Raw genomic sequence first — 18,135 nt, 5'->3', positions numbered from 1 at the left:
AGCCTATCCCATCTCAGTCACATCCAGCCTATCAGCCACATCCCAGCCTATCCCATCCCAGCCTCCCATCCCATCTCAGCCACATCCCAGCCTATCCCATCCCAGCCTATCCCATCCCAGCCTATCCCATCCCAGCCTATCCCATCTCAGCCACATCCCAGCCTATCCCATCCCAGCCTATCCCATCTCAGCCTATCCCATCTCAGTCACCCATCCAGCTCAGCCACATCCCAGCCTCTCATCCCATCCCAGCCCCATCCCATCCCAGCCTATCCCATCAGCCACATCCCAGCCTATCCCATCTCAGCCACATCCCCAGCCTATCCCATCTCAGCCACATCTCAGCTCAGCCACATCCCAGCCTATCCCATCTCAGCCTATCCCATCTCAGCCACATCCCAGCCTATCCCATCTCAGCCTATCCCATCTCAGCCACATCCCAGCCTCTCAGCCACATCCCATCCCAGCCTATCCCATCCCAGCCTATCCCATCTCAGTCCCAGCCTATCCCATCACAGCTCAGCCACATCCCAGCCTATCCCATCTCAGCCTATCCCTCAGCCACATCTCAGCCACCCATCCCAGCCACATCCCAGCCTATCCCAGCCACATCCCAGCCTATCCCATCTCAGCCTATCCCGTCTCAGCCACATCCCAGCCTATCCCATCTCAGCCTATCCCATCTCAGCCACATCCCAGCCTATCCCATCTCAGCCTATCCCATCTCAGTCACATCCAGCTCTCAGCCACATCCCAGCCTATCCCATCCCAGCCTATCCCATCTCAGCCACATCCCAGCCTATCCCATCTCAGCCACATCCCAGCCTATCCCATCTCAGTCACATCCCGCTCAGCCACATCCCAGCCTATCCCATCTCAGCCACATCCAGCTCAGCCACATCCCAGCCACATACAGCTCAGCCTCAGCCACATCCCAGCCTATCCCATCTCAGCCTATCCCATCTCAGCCATCCAGCTCAGCCACATCCCAGCCTATCCCATTCCAGCCACATCCCAGCCTATCCCATCTCAGCCATCCCAGCCCCCAGCCAGCCACATCCCAGCCTCCCATCTCAGCCACATCCCAGCCACATCCCATCCCTCAGCCTATCCCATCTCAGCCACATCCCAGCCTATCCCATCTCTCAGCCTATCACATCCCAGCCTAGCCTATCCCATCTCAGTCACATCCACATCCCAGCCTATCCCATCTCAGCCACATCCCAGCCTCTCATCCCATCCCATCTCAGCCTATCCCATCTCAGCCACATCTCAGCCACATCCCAGCCTATCCCATCTCAGCCACATCCCAGCCACAGCCACATCCCAGCCTATCCCATCTCAGCCACATCTCAGCCACATCCCAGCCTATCCCATCTCAGCCACATCCCAGCCACATCTCAGCCACATCCCAGCCTCAGCCACATCCCAGCCTATCCCATCTCAGCCTATCCCATCTCAGCCACATCCCAGCCACATCTCAGCCACATCCCAGCCTATCCCATCTCAGCCACATCCCAGCCTATCCCATCTCAGCCACATCCCAGCCTATCCCATCTCAGCCACATCCCAGCCTATCCCATCTCAGCCACATCCCAGCCTATCCCATCTCAGCCACATCCCAGCCTATCCCATCTCAGCCTATCCCATCTCAGCCACATCCCAGCCTATCCCATCTCAGCCACATCCCAGCCACATCCTAGACTATCCCATCTCAGCCACATCCCAGCCACATCCCAGACTATCCCATCTCAGCCACATCCCAGACTATCCCATCTCAGCCACATCCCAGCCTATCCCATCTCAGCCACATCCCAGCCTATCCCATCTCAGCCACATCCCAGCCTATCCCATCTCAGCCACATCCCAGCCTAACCCATCCCAGCCTATACCACATCCCAGCCACATCCCAGCCACATCCCAGCCACATCCCAGCCACATCCCAGCCACATCTCAGCCACATCCCAGCCACATCCCAGCCACATCCCAGCCACATCAGCCACATCCCAGCCACATCCCAGCCACATCCCAGCCACATCCCAGCCAGATCCCAGCCATGGCTCCTGTGTTCTTTACCAAGTACAGGTCTAATTAACACTTCAACCGCACAAAACAGCACCTGGCACCTCCATTGTGAGTGTGCCACCCAGTGTTGGTGATGCCAAGGTCTTAATCAACCACTCTCAAACAGGCTCCTATTGGACCAATGTTAGTGCCTGCCAGCACTGAAGAGCAAGGCTTGTTGGAAGAGGAAAACATGGGCAAATGTCAAGGACCCAATTCTCATTCAGAGTATACACACATGCAGAGAGTCTCTGTGCCAGAAATAGATTTAACACCAATGTTGGATGACTTAAAAGCATATTGAGAGGTGCTCGAAACTAGCAACCCACATTCTGTGTGATACCGGCCAGACGTGAGAATATGGGTTGAGGTCAGTAATTCCATGTCATTCTGTCTCCATAGTCTGAGCTTTATTAAGGTTAACAAAGACATTGTACTTGGGTAAATGACTGAATCTAAGACCTGCTCTAAAACAATAGAGGGGTCTTTAAATACAGAAACGCTTGGGTCTAGAGAGAACAGACTGGCCCATATACTGTAATGACTACTATTCCATCAGCCCCAATGTCCTGTCCTTAACATACGACTGATTCCTCTCCCTAGTTAACGCTCTGATGTACAACTACAAACAATCCACTTGTCCTCCTCAAGCCATTATGCAAGACAGCATCTGGAGCCAGTATCTCATCATTCCTCTCTTCAAATATTAACCACAAGAAAACACTTTTCTGCTGCAGTCCAAGAACATTCATTCTATTCTGTACCTGAGATCAAACCACACTCTCTTTAAACAAACCTGTCAACTCATTTAGTTTTAGTCATAGAACCGGACCGGATTCAAATTGACATCCCACAATTAATCATCTCTTGTCATTTTGGTGCCCATCCTCCCAGTTGGAGGTTTGAGTGGGAGTGCATGTTGGGAGAGAGAGTGCTGTATAACAGCAATATCATAAGCAACTCTGTAAATACATTACAGCACCACTGTTAATCTGCACAGGCTGGGGCCCTTTGTTGAGCTGAACACCCATCGGCCCCTCATAGCCACAGCCGGGGCCCCGTAAGAGCACATATAACATTCCACCTAACATATCCACTCCGCACTTTACAGCCACGCCTGTCACAGCACCCTGCCTCATTAAGGGAAGGGAAGTACGGGGGAGACGAGAGCTATTTGAGTTATAGAGTAGGAGGTGGGCTTAGTCAGAGAGAGGGATAGGAAAGGAAAGGAGAGGAGAGAGTAGTTCCTGCATTTAGAAGATTGGTTTGTGTTTTTCATGGTTCGAATTCCCTGCGGACTGTTTTTAATTTTGCAGAGAATCCAAGTATAGAAGCTATAATTTTGGAGCAATCGTGAAATTGCATTACTGCATCCAATACGGTAGCCTACAACTGGAGACTTAATTAGCCCAAGTCAACCATCTTGGGATGTATGAGGTTTGTATGTGACATGGATGGAGTGGGAGATTAAACTGGGGCATAATAAACAAGATTAATCGTTAAAAGGAGTCACAATCAGTACACAGAGAATGTAACACACTATACAAGACTGTATATCTCAGTGAATTTGTGTGTCCTTGCTTGTGTGTGTTTGTGTGCATATCTGCATGTGTGTGGTTTGTAATATGTGTGTATTATATAAGCATTCTACATGTCTGTATCTTGTCACTATAGGCTTCAAACACGGGTTAATCCAAACCCCACACCTCCTCATCTTTCTCTGGTGATGAGCCTTTTCATCTTGTTATGGAAGTGCTAACTCTCAATGCCAAAAGGGCAAACTGATGCCCCAGGTCGGAGGGGAGTTGCTGTGCCTGAATCTCTGTCCTCAGCACACAAAGGTGATGTATCCTGGGGAATAGGGCTCAGGAAGAGCTGTCAGAGTAACAGGAGAACACCTGGGATTACTGTCAACTGGACTGTCTCCTATGTCCCTCCCTTCTCTCTTACCTATCTACCTCCCCTCCTCTCATAAGATCTATGGCATTCCCATTGACATGACCTTTAAACTCCAATTAGCCACTTAATCAGAAATGAATTATTCATATTACAAAAACCAACAGGGCTTAGGTTGTTTGTCTCTTTCACCTCATTATCATCCGGCAATGCCTGGCCCTGCATCACATTTCCATTACAAAGGCAGGAAGATGATGTTTACTGAAGACTCAGGTGAATCTAAAGGGTAAACTGAGATAAGGGACAATTTTGTAGATTTATTTTCCGCCTCTGCGTCCAGTTAAAATGTACGGTGTATTAAATCATTCAAGATAACTCTATAGACTGCATGAATAGGAGAGTGTTTGACCTTATACTGTAGGAAGAGAACATCCACTTTTAGAAGCCATGCAGAGCCATCTGCCCTAATTTGGTGTGAAATGGTTGACAGGGAAGCGTGAAAATGGCTTCCAGAGTATCAGCAGTTCATGAAATAAGTGACATGCATACCAGTCAGAGCTGCTATCGTCTCACCCACACCCACACCCATACACACACCCACACACACCCACACCCATACACACACCCACACACACCCACTCACGCTCTCTCTCTGTAATTATTTGTCATCCTCTGTTAAGTATCATGTTGTTGAATAGTGCCAGAGGCTTCCATGGTAACACCATCATGTATCGGCCACCAAGTAACTGGCCCTATGATTGGATGAATCTCCTTCAACTAAATGAGGTGTTTGGCATGCACTGCCAGTGTCAGAGGTGTGTAGGATAGCAGTCTAATGATTAAGCCTCAGCTCTCCAATGAGAAGTAGTACTCAGTCAACTACCTGAGATGATGTCTCATATGGACAGGGTCAGATAGGCTACAAATAGACAAATCAGCCTGCTCAAAAGTTTTCTATTGCCCTACCCCGATTTGTATTAGAGGGTATGCTAAAAAGGGGAGATTAGAGAATCGATATGTGTGTGTTTAAGTGTGCATAGGCAAGTGTGTGTGGTTGTGTGGTTGTGTGTGTGTGTGTGTGTGTGTGTGTGTGTGTGTGTGTGTGTGTGTGTGTGTGTGTGTGTGTGTGTGTGTGTGTGTGTGTGTGTGTGTGTGTGTGTGTGTGTGTGTGTGTGTGTGTGTGTGTTCTTTTTTTGTTATCAAAAGAGACAGGAAGAGAGTCTTAAAATAGACATTTTTAAACAAGCGTCAGATTAGGATTGGCAACACTGTTCTCACCCTGGATTCACTTTCTGTTTTTCAGGGAGCTTAGAAAGATTTAAGGGATCAGGCTGAGGTTTATGTTTTTGCTCCACTCTATATTCTCCTCTTCACATCCCCCCTACACTCCTGTCTACATAGCCCTAAACCCACAGCACCCCTCATACCCAGCCCTAAACCCACAGCACACCCTCATACCCAGCCCTAAACCCACAGCACCCCCTCATACCCAGCCCTAAACCCACAGCACCCCTCATACCCAGCCCTAAACCCACAGCACCCCTCATACCCAGCCCTAAACCCACAGCACCCCTCATACCCAGCCCTAAACCCACAGCACCCCTCATACCCAGCCCTAAACCCACAGCACCCCTCATACCCAGCCCTAAACCCACAGCACCCCTCATACCCAGCCCTAAACCCACAGCACCCCTCATACCCAGCCCTAAACCCACAGCACCCCTCATACCCAGCCCTAAACCCACAGCACCCCTCATACCCAGCCCTAAACCCACAGCACCCCTCATAAACCCAGCCCCCCTAAACCCACAGCACCCCTCATACCCAGCCCTAAACCCACAGCACCCCTCATACCCAGCCCTAAACCCACAGCACCCCTCATACCCAACCCTAAACCCACAGCACCCCTCATACCCAGCCCTCATACCCAGCCCTAAACCCACAGCACCCCTCATACCCAGCCCTAAACCCACAGCACCCCCTCATACCCAGCCCTAAACCCACAGCACCCCTCATACCCAGCCCTAAACCCACAGCACCCCTCATACCCAGCCCTAAACCCACAGCACCCCCTCATACCCAGCCCTAAACCCACAGCACCCCTCATACCCAGCCCTAAACCCACAGCACCCCTCATACCCAGCCCTAAACCCACAGCACCCCTCATACCCAGCCCTAAACCCACAGCACCCCTCATACCCAGCCCTAAACCCACAGCACGCCCTAAACCCACATACCCAGCCCTAAACCCACAGCACCCCTCATACCCAGCCCTAAACCCACAGCACGCCTCATACCTAGCCCTATAAACCCACAGCACCCCCTCATACCCAGCCCTAAACCCACAGGACGCCTCATACCTAGCCCTAAACCCACAGCACCCCTCATACACAGCCCACAGCACGCCTCATACCCAATCGTAAACCCATAGCAACCCTCATACATAGCCCACAACACACCTCATACCCAAACCTAAACCCACAGCACCCCTCATACCTAGCCCACAATCTACAACCACGGGAATCATTTGCATCACAATAAGCTATAGTGCAATCATGACATCATGTTAGGAGATTATTATGTTCTATTCAAATGGCCTCTTTAAATATAAGTCACAGAACAAGTTCCCTCATTTGGTCTGGCTGGCTGAATGTTCTGGTCTGGCTGGCTGAATGTTCTGGTCTGGCTGTCTGAATGTTCTGGTCTGGCTGTCTGAATGTTCTGGTCTGGCTGTCTGAATGTTCTGGTCTGGCTGGCTGAATGTTCTGGTCTGGCTGGCTGAATGTTCTGGTCTGGCTGGCTGAATGTTCTGGTCTGGCTGTCTGAATGTTCTGGTCTGGCTGGCTGAATGTTCTGGTCTGGCTGGCTGAATGTTCTGGTCTGGCTGTCTGAATGTTCTGGTCTGGCTGGCTGAATGTTCTGGTCTGGCTGTCTGAATGTTCTGGTCTGGCTGGCTGAATGTTCTGGTCTGGCTGTCTGAATGTTCTGGTCTGGCTGGCTGAATGTTCTGGTCTGGCTGGCTGAATGTTCTGGTCTGGCTGGCTGAATGTTCTGGTCTGGCTGTCTGAATGTTCTGGTCTGGCTGGCTGAATGTTCTGGTCTGGCTGTCTGAATGTTCTGGTCTGGCTGGCTGAATGTTCTGGTCTGGCTGTCTGAATGTTCTGGTCTGGCTGGCTGAATGTTCTGGTCTGGCTGTCTGAATGTTCTGGTCTGGCTGGCTGAATGTTCTGGTCTGGCTGTCTGAATGTTCTGGTCTGGCTGGCTGAATGTTCTGGTCTGGCTGTCTGAATGTTCTGGTCTGGCTGGCTGAATGTTCTGGTCTGGCTGTCTGAATGTTCTGGTCTGGCTGGCTGAATGTTCTGGTCTGGCTGGCTGAATGTTCTGGTCTGGCTGGCTGAATGTTCTGGTCTGGCTGTCTGAATGTTCTGGTCTGGCTGGCTGAATGTTCTGGTCTGGCTGTCTGAATGTTCTGGTCTGGCTGGCTGAATGTTCTGGTCTGGCTGTCTGAATGTTCTGGTCTGGCTGGCTGAATGTTCTGGTCTGGCTGGCTGAATGTTCTGGTCTGGCTGTCTGAATGTTCTGGTCTGGCTGGCTGAATGTTCTGGTCTGGCTGTCTGAATGTTCTGGTCTGGCTGGCTGAATGTTCTGGTCTGGCTGTCTGAATGTTCTGGTCTGGCTGGCTGAATGTTCTGGTCTGGCTGTCTGAATGTTCTGGTCTGGCTGGCTGAATGTTCTGGTCTGGCTGTCTGAATGTTCTGGTCTGGCTGGCTGAATGTTCTGGTCTGGCTGGCTGAATGTTCTGGTCTGGCTGTCTGAATGTTCTGGTCTGGCTGGCTGAATGTTCTGGTCTGGCTGGCTGAATGTTCTGGTCTGGCTGGCTGAATGTTCTGGTCTGGCTGGCTGAATGTTCTGGTCTGGCTGGCTGAATGTTCTGGTCTGGCTGGCTGAATGTTCTGGTCTGGCTGTCTGAATGTTCTCCACACATAAAGTGACAGATGGGTATTTAGAGTCAGATACTGTGCTGTGTAAATCCATGGTGATATCAAATCATTGTTCTGAGGAGGCTTTGCCTCAGGGCACTGTCTATGTGATTTCAGCTCTGGCCAGACTGCTGTTTGTCCTTCAGTGACAAAGATAGATGTAAATTCCCCCTGACTGTGAGTATAGACCTCTGCTGAAGGTATCTAGAATGGTGACTGGTGACGTCTAGGAGATTATATTATCTCTCTAGACAGGGACACATCTCTGGGTGAAAAACCATCTCTGACAGACAGATAGTCGTGGAGGGCCTCTTGATGCCTGAGAGGTTGATAGTTGGTTATTTGATCAGCTTGTCTCCCTGGTGCTGCTGAGAGCTGACTGACTGAGAGCTGACTGAGTGGGAGCTATGAGGCTGAGCTGAGTTCCCTAGGACCCACTCAGTGAACCCTGGGAGTAGGCAGGGCAGGAGACTGAAGCTGACTGACTGGGGCCACAGGTGTTTTCCTTAGTCCTTTACATTGTGTTCTACTGGGCTCATTATTGGTAAATCCTCTCTGTTGTCCCCTCCACCATGTACTGCCTGTAATGGAAAACAACAGGGCCAACTCAATAGGCAATGTGCTACTACTCTGGCACGTAAATTAGAGATGATTTACAGAGCGTGATTACTCTATGCTACTAAATTTGATTGCTCAAACAATTATCTCTGTATATTCTGTGGTGATGGAGCTGAATGATGAAGGAAGCGTTGGGCTTTTGTTCGTCTTAGATGCTGTATTAGAGAGGGAGAACTATCACAATGTTCAAATAATTAGCATTCATTCAACATCAGAGTACAGTTAGGCTGCACAAGCTGATATATTGCTAGATTTGCAATGTTTTGTTCTCTCAAAGTACATTCATTAGATTATAGGAGTCTGAGCAGTGCTTTATGTTGATCAGGCACATTTCCCAATAAGATATTTTGTAAAATCATTGTCAATCTGAATGTCTGCTTTATGCAGAGGATGAACACAAATGAAAGGTACAAACTAACATTGTGGGTATAGTGCTTACAGAATGTCAATGGACAAGTGTGCATGCGTGCGTGCGTGTGTGTGTGTGTGTGTGTGTGTGTGTGTGTGTGTGTGTGTGTGTGTGTGTGTGTGTGTGTGTGTGTGTGTGTGTGTGTGTGTGTGTGTGTGTGTGTGTGTGTGTGTGTGTGTGTGTGTGTGTGTGGGTTCAGGTGAGTGGGTGAGATCGTGAATGTGTAGAGACAGGAAAGTCTCAAAATGGCCAAGGAAAGTCTGTATCCAGCCCCCCTATAAACCTGAGTGACATGCACCAGCAATTATAGCACATCACAGCAGGGTATATACAGTGAACATCACACCTCCCTCTATCTATCGCAGCACTACTCTGACACATCTCTCCAGTGTCTGTTCCATGGATGACTGGGTATGGAGAGAGAGAACGCGAGAGAGAGAGAGAGAGAGAGAGAGAGAGAGAGAGAGAGAGAGAGAGAGAGAGAGAGAGAGAGAGAGAGAGAGAGAGAGAGAGAGAGAGAGAGAGAGAGAGAGAGAGAGAGAGAGAGAGAGAGAGAGAGAGAGAGAGAGAGAGAGAGAGAGAGAGAGAGAGAGAGAGAGAGAGAGAGAGAGAGAGAGAGAGAGAGAGAGAGAGAGAGAGAGAGAGAGAGAGAGAGAGAGAGAGAGAGAGAGAGAGAGAGAGAGAGAGAGAGAGAGAGAGAGAGAGAGAGAGAGAGACAGACAGAGACAGACAGACAGACAGACAGACAGACAGACAGACAGACAGACAGACAGACAGACAGACAGACAGACAGACAGACAGACAGACAGACAGACAGACAGACAGACAGACAGACAGACAGACAGACAGACAGACAGACAGACAGAGAAAGAGAGAGAGAGATGGTATAACCTGCATAGTATAATAAAACCTTGAGTTGGCACACACCCAGATAAAATTATTTAGTGTAGAGGTGCTGACTAAGGACGAATAAACTGTAAGCTATACAAATAAATAAAGAGTCGCTCTACATACATAAACTGGGTAAAACACCATCGTTTCGGCATCACTGATCACAGGGTCACCCTGAAGAAGGCACAGTGATGCCAAAACGTTGACGGTTTAACCAATAAATTACTAGGAGTTTATATATATTTACTTTTATAACCTGCATAGTAATCAGATCCCATCAGCTGTGACACTGCAACCCAGGGAAGCAGAGAAGGGTAACAGACCACTAGCACTGAGCAAGAGGGCCACACATACAGGGATTAGTGATAGGGACAGAAACCAAAAACAGGGACAGCAGACTCAGACACACATGCTGTTCACACACAGATAGGACTGGCATGGCACACCTGCATCACTTTGCATACATAGACAATGTACTGCACGCCTAGACAGAGAACATTTCCACATCATGTCGGCTTATTGACCAGACTTACTTTGGATTCCATACAACATCAACAAAACTCAGATCAGGTTGGTAGGCTTACTACTCTGGTGCAGCTACATACAAATCATCCATTGGGTGACAAAACATGTGTAATGCCAATACCCATGCCCATCATGTTCAGCTCCAGCCATGTTCAGCTCCAGTCCATTACTTGGTATTCTCATGGCATCATCCTTTCAAATCTCGTCTTGTTGACTCAACTATTGGAACAGAATGTGAGAAGCCAGGGTTTCCGAGACTAATCACATGGTAATGATTACACAGCTAGTCATGACTTCTCTTGTCAACCTGAGTAGTGCTTCTGCTGTCATGACACACTCTCAGTAACTCAATTTGAAAGGGAAATGTGTCACTCACCAAATGTCAGGCCGGATGCATCAGCCAGACTCCCCACAACATGTTGTTCAGGGCGTATACTGTACGTCTAACTCACCAAACATCTTCTGACTTGTTCCTGCTAAAACTGGCTGATGCCTTATCAACAGTCTATTCTGATTGGAGGGATTTTTGGCATACTGAGTTTCTTTTTTTAAATGTCTTTTTTAATGTATTTTTCTCCCCAATTTCGTGGTATCTAATTGGTAGTTACAGTCTTGTCCCATCGCTGCAACTTCCGTACGGACTCGGGAGAGGTGAAGGTCGAGAGCCTTGCGTCCTCCGAAACACGACCCCGCCAAGCCACACTGCTTCTTGACACACTGCTCGCTTAACCCGGAAGCCAACCGCACCAATGTGTCGGAAGGAAACACCGTCCAGTTGGCCAACGAAGTCAGCTTGCAGGCGCCGGATCCTCCACAAGGAGTTGCTATGGGACAACGACATCGCGGCCGGCCAAACCCTCCCCAAACCTGTACGACGCTGGGTCAATTGTGCGTGGTCACGGCCGACTGACTTCAAAAGCAAGAAAGCACATTCAAGAGTACCAACACAACTTTCAAATTAATTATTTGAATTGTGATGACATTTTATTGCAAATATGTTAGTACATTTGCAATAAAATAATTGTATGTTTCTTGGCCAAACAAACACTTTTTTTTAATAGCCATCCTGACTATCTTGGTCACGCCATGCATGTTATTTGAAGTGTTCTCATTGTGGGTTAGTATCCTGCACAGCAAATACAACTGTAAAGTGTACCACAATAATAGCCATACAATGACCATGATCATGAGCAGCATTTAGCGGCACTAGGTAGCCTAGTGATTAGAGAGTTGAACTTATAACCGAAAGGTTGCAAGATCAAATCCCCAAGCTGACAAGGTAAAAATATGTAATTCTGCCCCTGAGCAAGGCAGTTAACCCACTGTTCATAAGCTGTCATTGAAATGCAGGAAATGTAAAACGTGTAGTGTATTTGAGGTTTAAAAAGGCTTCTGAAGTTTGTTTTCCATACTTGATTTTCCCTTACAAAAAATGTATCAACCCCTACAAAAATGAAATAAATTATAATGCACATATAATTTGCTGCAGGATTATTTTCCTGTCGAAATCTGGCTCAAATGAAGATCCTACATCTTTAACCTCCTGTTTTAAGTGGATGGGGTACCCCATCTCCAGACTCAACAGTGAGTTCCTAGCGAACTTGATCAGGGTCCTTGAAGCACAGACAGTTAGTTACTGGCTATGTGAGTTCATCATAGAGACGTCACATCTTCAACCCTGGATCAATAATCAATCTGATGATGACTGTCAGGGAGAGCTACACTAGTGCTGCATGCATTAAAGGAGTTGAGAGCAGGCAGTGACACATAGTTGAAAGCCAAACAGTGGCCTTCTATTGATGCTGGGCGAAATGAGTTGAACCATTTTGTCAGAAGTAAAATGATGAAAGATTTTAGAAATTGTTTGTCTTCAATTATATAATCTTCATATTGAAACAATCAATATTGTTAAATAATCAAGGGAGCAAAATATCAGAAAGATTGCATCAAAACCAGCAGACCAATTACAATGGTATTACTAAGGCATTAAGAATTCTTTGACCATTTCTACTCAGGTTTAAATAATATGACTGTTCTCTTCAGCAACAAATTCAATGAGAACATGGAAATGGTGTGTGCGTGTGCGTGTGGAATGACATGGGGATAGACGGGGTTAATGTATGTTCATGTGTGGTCAGGAGTGGTTCAAGTCGTGACATTGTCAGCATAAATCAATGTTTGAATTCTATATAAAGTCAGGAGCAACTGTCAATTTAAAAGGAAAATATTTTATTCTGGTTACTGACCACCCAAATATATCCTTCATAAAGCATTATGCCGCGCCTGTCTTGTCCATATCCCATAGCCAGCCCTAGATCAATGCCCAAGAATGCTATAATCACAACGCACATAATGCTTATCCGAGAGACAGAGACTGGACACAACTCATAAACTGCACTGCGGCATCAGCCGTTAATATCAAATATAGTTTTCGTGGTAGGCCTATGTCTGAATATTTCATTCCGCCAGGGCTCGCGCACCCCGGGCTCGCGCACACAGGGCTTAATGTTGTGCAAATCTGGAAACAATTTCATCGTCGCAATAAACTGCCACGTTCTCGCCCATTACCTGCAAGAATCGTTAGCCTATCGTGCTGGTGTACTGTATCATCATAACATATTTTCCATCACCCATAGCAGCAGACATGATAACATAACACCTTGTAGTCAACTAAGCATTTGCGCACTATTCATTGAAGGAAAATACTGAACAACCACAGGGTGTTTTTGGCATAATAATAACTCAGTCGGACTGACGATGATAAAAAGTTAAAGCACACTTACCACCTTTGAACATGGTGGAAGATTTATGTCGTCCTCTGTCTTTTGAGAATCATCTATTCTTGTATTCCAGACTAAACGTGCGCTCTCTATTTTCGAAGTTATCAAAATAAAAGTTTTAAATGTTTCTTTGTTTTATGATGCGTCTAATGTAGCTCCTCTTGTCGCGGTTGCTGTCCAGCCAACACATTCAGTTGTGATGTATAAAATAGTCAACGAACGTTAGTCTCCTCTCATCCCGTTGAGTAGGCTAGTCTATGGGACAGACATTTTCAAGCAGGATTTGGAAAACACGCAAGAGTAACGTTACGCATTGCGAACAAATGCATTGAAAATATCATTTCAAAAGCAAAACACCCTACTGTTCGGCTTGTGAGAGGTACCGTAGAGCTCGTTTCAATCGTTGATAACCATCATTTTTACACTCACTTCAAATGAATGCAAAACAGCTATTACAAATTTTTGGGGCAAAACGACTGTGCTCACAGCCTATCTCCAAATAGAGAGTTAATAATGTTTAAAGTGCAATCTAAATTCCTTCTCGAACGAACTCGGATGGATCATATCATATTCGTTCAACTCTTTCCTTATCACAATAAGTTATTTAGATTCAAATTTCGTCTCTGAAGTCGGATAAGGCGCTGGGTCCTCAAATCTTCATTAAAAACGTGGATTTTGATGCGTTTCGATCCGTATAAATAATCCAATAATATATTCCCGCGCTTTCCCGTAGTGTTTGGGAGCTGCAGTAAAATTCCTGCCTTTCTCCGGTCTTATCTGTGAAGACCTTTCAATTTACGCCACTTCCTCAGCGAATGTAGACTTTCGCCATCCTGCCCTTAAGGTAGAATAAAGAAAGTAGCGCAGTGGGTCCGCTCTGTCTCATCAATGCACCCTCTCCGTCCGTCTCTGAGTAGGCTTGCTCCGTTTTCTCCGGTGTTTGCTGGCAAAGTCTGAATGTTCAGCCCTCCACTTGAAGGAAAATTGTACAATTATCTTATTATCACCTACATTCCAATTCCGTGTATAGAGGGCAGTATTATTCACACAAATTAAAAGTGCCAAATAAAAGACAATAACCTATGTAACTCAATGTAATATATTGTTTTCTTCGCATGTTAGCCTTATCATCAAGATCTTTATTTTTTTCAGGCTCTGGGAGATGCTGGAATTTGGTTTAGAAATGTGGTTGGTACCGTTACATGCATGAATGACACATGACAATGATCACGAGTCAAATCAAATTGTATTAGTCACACAACAAGTGTAGGTAGACCTTACAGTGAAATGCTTACTTACGAGCCCCTAAATAACAACGCAGTTTTAAAAAAATACGGATAAGACTAAGAAATAAAAGTAACAAGTAATTAAAGAGCAGCAAATAGCAAACAGGGCATTGCAAATAGTCGAGAAGCGGGCCGGGATCAATGTGGGCGGAGTCAAACGCGTTTAACCCTTCCCTTCTCCTTCAAGGTCACCCAAGTTGAGGTTCACGTAGAAGGTAGCAACGTCAACGAAAGCGAATCTTAAACGAACCTAACCTACATGGATGAAAAATATTGGACAAAATGTGTAAGTAAATGTAGTTTTTCCTTTGTTATTGATTGTTTACTGTAAAATGAAGTTGCTCGTTTCCGATCTTATTCTTTGCTAGAATTACAATGCTTTTTCAGTACCCACCCTACAGCTTTAATGTTATAGGTTTGAAAGTTGTATGTCAAAATGTGTCTGTTTGTATTTGAACACATTTAACAGATACTGAGGCCACAAGCTAGTGAGATTTTCTTTCTAGATCCTGCCATGGCACTGGCTGGAGAGATGAAAGTCGCACCCGTTTTCATCCCATCTGGATAGTGGTAGTTCAGTTTTAGACCACTTGTCCATTTTATTTTATTTTGATCTGTGGCTCTGTTTTATTTAAAGTAATATGTACTATGTAAAATATGTATGTACTTACATACATGTATGATACATCATTTCCCATTCGGTGCATTAAACAGATGGAAACAGAACCATAGATAACATTACCAGTGGGGCAGTTGTCTTTGAACCCATTATGATCCCCCCCCACACACACAAAAATTTGGTTACAACTGTGTTCAAAACTGTTATGCATGCTGGAGTATAAAAAGCTGTTGGATTGTACTTGTTCTTTACTTTCACATACACTGTGTTCACAGAAACATTGCTCGGATCTTGTCCCCTGGAGCTTGGAGGACTTTTGGTGTAGATGATGTTCAGGTTAGGTATTTCTTAAAATGATTCCACTGAACTGTGCCATTTGATTGTCATTCCTTTATTGAAACGTGTACCTTGTTCACACCACAGGGCCTACCAAAGCAAGGTTTCTCAAACAACTGTGGGGTGTTTGTTTTGATGGTAAGATGCTATTCAGTATATTATATTTGTCCTATTTTCTGTTATAACATATGAAAAGTTATTATTTCTGTGCTTGCAGCATGTAAAGCACACTATTGTTATTGCTCATACTTTTTCTTCTTTATTATTCTTGACAGTTCTTGGGACCTGTTTCCTACAGTTTTTACGTTACATACACAATTCATACATCAAACTCCTGCAGAGCTGGATGCTGATGTGACATGCTGTGACTTCTTGGGGGCGGAGTCTTCTACATCCTGAAATATATTCCTGGGGGATGTCTTCTACATCCTGAACTATATTCCTGTGGGGGGTGTCTTCTACATCCTGAAATATATTCCTGGGGGATGTCTTCTACATCCTGAAATATATTCCTGGGGGGGATGTCTTCTACATCCTGAAATATATTCCTTTGGGGGATGTCTTCTACATCCTGAAATATATTCCTGTGGGGGGTGTCTTCTACATCCTGAAATATATTCCTGGGGGATGTCTTCTACATCCTGAAATATATTCCTGTGGGGGATGTCTTCTACATCCTGAAATATATTCCTGTGGGGGATGTCTTCTACATATATATATATATTCCTGGGGGATGTCTTCTACATCCTGAAATATATTCCTGTGGGGGGTGTCTTCTACATATATATATATATTTCAGAATGATGTAAAAGAGTTCCCCCCATGAAGTCACAGCATGTCACATCAGCATCCAGCTCTGCAGGATCAGGTACTGTATAGGCTATTAGCTAAAGTAAGGTGCATTCTTGTACACACATCCCTAGAGGTTCCCTCACATTACTTAATGACCACAATCTGTTTTCTTTCTAAACGATACCGGAAAAAAATACACGGCGAACTGGGAGCTGTGAACTGGGTATGTAGTCAACTGTGTAATGCTGAAGACTTGATGCATGGCAAGATATAATAGCTGTGATGACTTGTTTAGTTATTATAGATATCACTGAAAACCCCTTTAGTAATAGGGGCTTTTGTTTGCATTGTATTGTGAAAGTAGGGTGTAATTCGTCTTGATCACCCAATGAGGCACTACTCTTAATATTTATTCTTCCTTTTTCTTCAAGGAAGCAGATTTTCTTCTAAGTGACACCCTAGAGGCAGCAAGGTGATGTGAACTCCAAACATTTAAAGGCACTGTTCCCCTCCCTAGTGTAATTGGGATGGACGGGGAAGACCACATTACAACCCTTAAAGAACTACAGTTGTATGATGGCCTGGATGACGAGACAAAGGTTCTCCTCAAGGAACCATTCATGTTCCAGAGAGATTATGAGATGTTCTATGTGGAGGCAGTTGACAACAAGAAAATGACTCTCTGCCTCTTTAGAGGAGCAGGAGTGAAGTGGTCAAATCTTATTTTGTCTGCTGTGTTAATTGTTTCAATTGTTAATTGTGTTATGTTTAGTAAAGATGACGTAGAAGTCACCCGAGTCTCTGATCTCTTCACTGGAGCTGGTATAACTTCATGTACAAAGCACATTCAGCTTGTCAGTATGTCTATATGGTATAGTCTGTCTCCATTCTCATGAGGAAAGTAAATAACATTATAAATCAGGATGGGTAGTAACTGTGTGTATATATGCTCAATTAAATAATGTAATTACAAAGTTATAAAATTTATCAATACAATTTGAACAGTACCTGACATACATAACAAGTCTGTTGTTCACTGCAACAATATCAGTAGCTTGTCTCAAATATAGCATGAAGCAAAAAGTGTTACAACACATGTGCTGGTACCACTTTATATAATATTTCTTACAATCTTCAAAAATGAAATACGTTTGTATTGAACGTGTGCCTTACACAAACTTGTGTGTTTGTATTCAGTGTGTGACTGTCAAACCTGACAAAAAAAAATATGGGTGGGGTCAAGAGTGGGCGGGGTCAAACATTTGACACCGCCCACATTGAGGCCGACAAATAAACTGGTGGGCGGGGTCAAACATAAGAGTCCGCCCACACTGAGCCCTGCCCCGAACTGCACTCCGGTGCCGCTTGCAGTGCAGTAGCAGAGAGAACAGTTTATAACTAGGTTGGCTGGAGTCTTTGATCATTTTTAGGGTCTTCCTCTGACACTGCCTTGTATAGAGGTCCTGGATGGCAGGAAACTTGGCCCTATTGATGTACTGGGCCGTTCAGACTACCCTCTTTAGTGCCTTGTGGTTGGAGGCCAAACAGGTGCCATACCAGGCAGTGATGCAACCGGTCAGGATGCTCTCAATGGTGCAGCTGTAGAACCTTTTGAGGATCTGAGGACTAGTGTGCCAATTCCTTGGACATTTTTCTCTCTCTCTCTCTCTCTCTCAGGGAAAAATGTGTAGCATATGTTTTTATGTTTTGGTAAAAACACAGTGTAGAAATACTTAGCCTTTAATGGTGATGGTTGTTTATCTGCCATCCAATTGGGCCAGAGCACACTAGTCCTAAATCAGATAGGGACTGATTGGTGATTACTGAAAACATGATGAATTGATGGGGATCTCGGTTTTCTTCAAGGATCTGTCTGTACTTTGCGCTGTTCATCTTTCCCTTGATCCTGACTAGTCTCCTAGTTGGCATTCAGGCCAAG

General features: G+C 45.7%; 1 protein-coding gene and 1 long non-coding RNA gene across 3 annotated transcripts in view; one reads left to right on the top strand and one right to left on the bottom strand.

The window, feature by feature from the left end:
* LOC118394671 (reticulon-4 receptor-like 1) overlaps positions 1 to 14,100 on the bottom strand; it is a 277,255-nt gene extending 263,155 nt beyond the window's left edge. Inside the window, exon 1 of the mRNA XM_052520093.1 lies at positions 13,167 to 14,100. Within this exon, the coding sequence (XP_052376053.1) occupies positions 13,167 to 13,179 (13 nt within the window). The 5' untranslated portion in view covers positions 13,180 to 14,100. The remainder of the gene's footprint in view (positions 1 to 13,166) is intronic.
* A 497-nt stretch (positions 14,101 to 14,597) lies between these two features.
* LOC118373469 (uncharacterized) lies at positions 14,598 to 17,098 on the top strand. 2 transcript variants are annotated; one of them, XR_008063686.1, is made up of 5 exons: positions 14,598 to 14,735; positions 15,344 to 15,404; positions 15,492 to 15,542; positions 15,680 to 16,419; positions 16,628 to 17,098. It is a non-coding gene; the product is annotated as an uncharacterized LOC118373469 (long non-coding RNA). The 2 variants fall into 2 exon arrangements; XR_004823430.2 differs by having other exon boundaries at positions 15,492 to 16,419.
* Positions 17,099 to 18,135: the final 1,037 nt, after the last annotated feature.

The sequence above is a fragment of the Oncorhynchus keta genome, chromosome 1 (genome assembly GCF_023373465.1).
Source record: "Oncorhynchus keta strain PuntledgeMale-10-30-2019 chromosome 1, Oket_V2, whole genome shotgun sequence".
NCBI classification, from domain to species: domain Eukaryota; kingdom Metazoa; phylum Chordata; class Actinopteri; order Salmoniformes; family Salmonidae; genus Oncorhynchus; species Oncorhynchus keta.
Note: the sequence above shows the minus strand (reverse complement) of the source record. Positions and strands in the feature narration are given on the sequence as shown.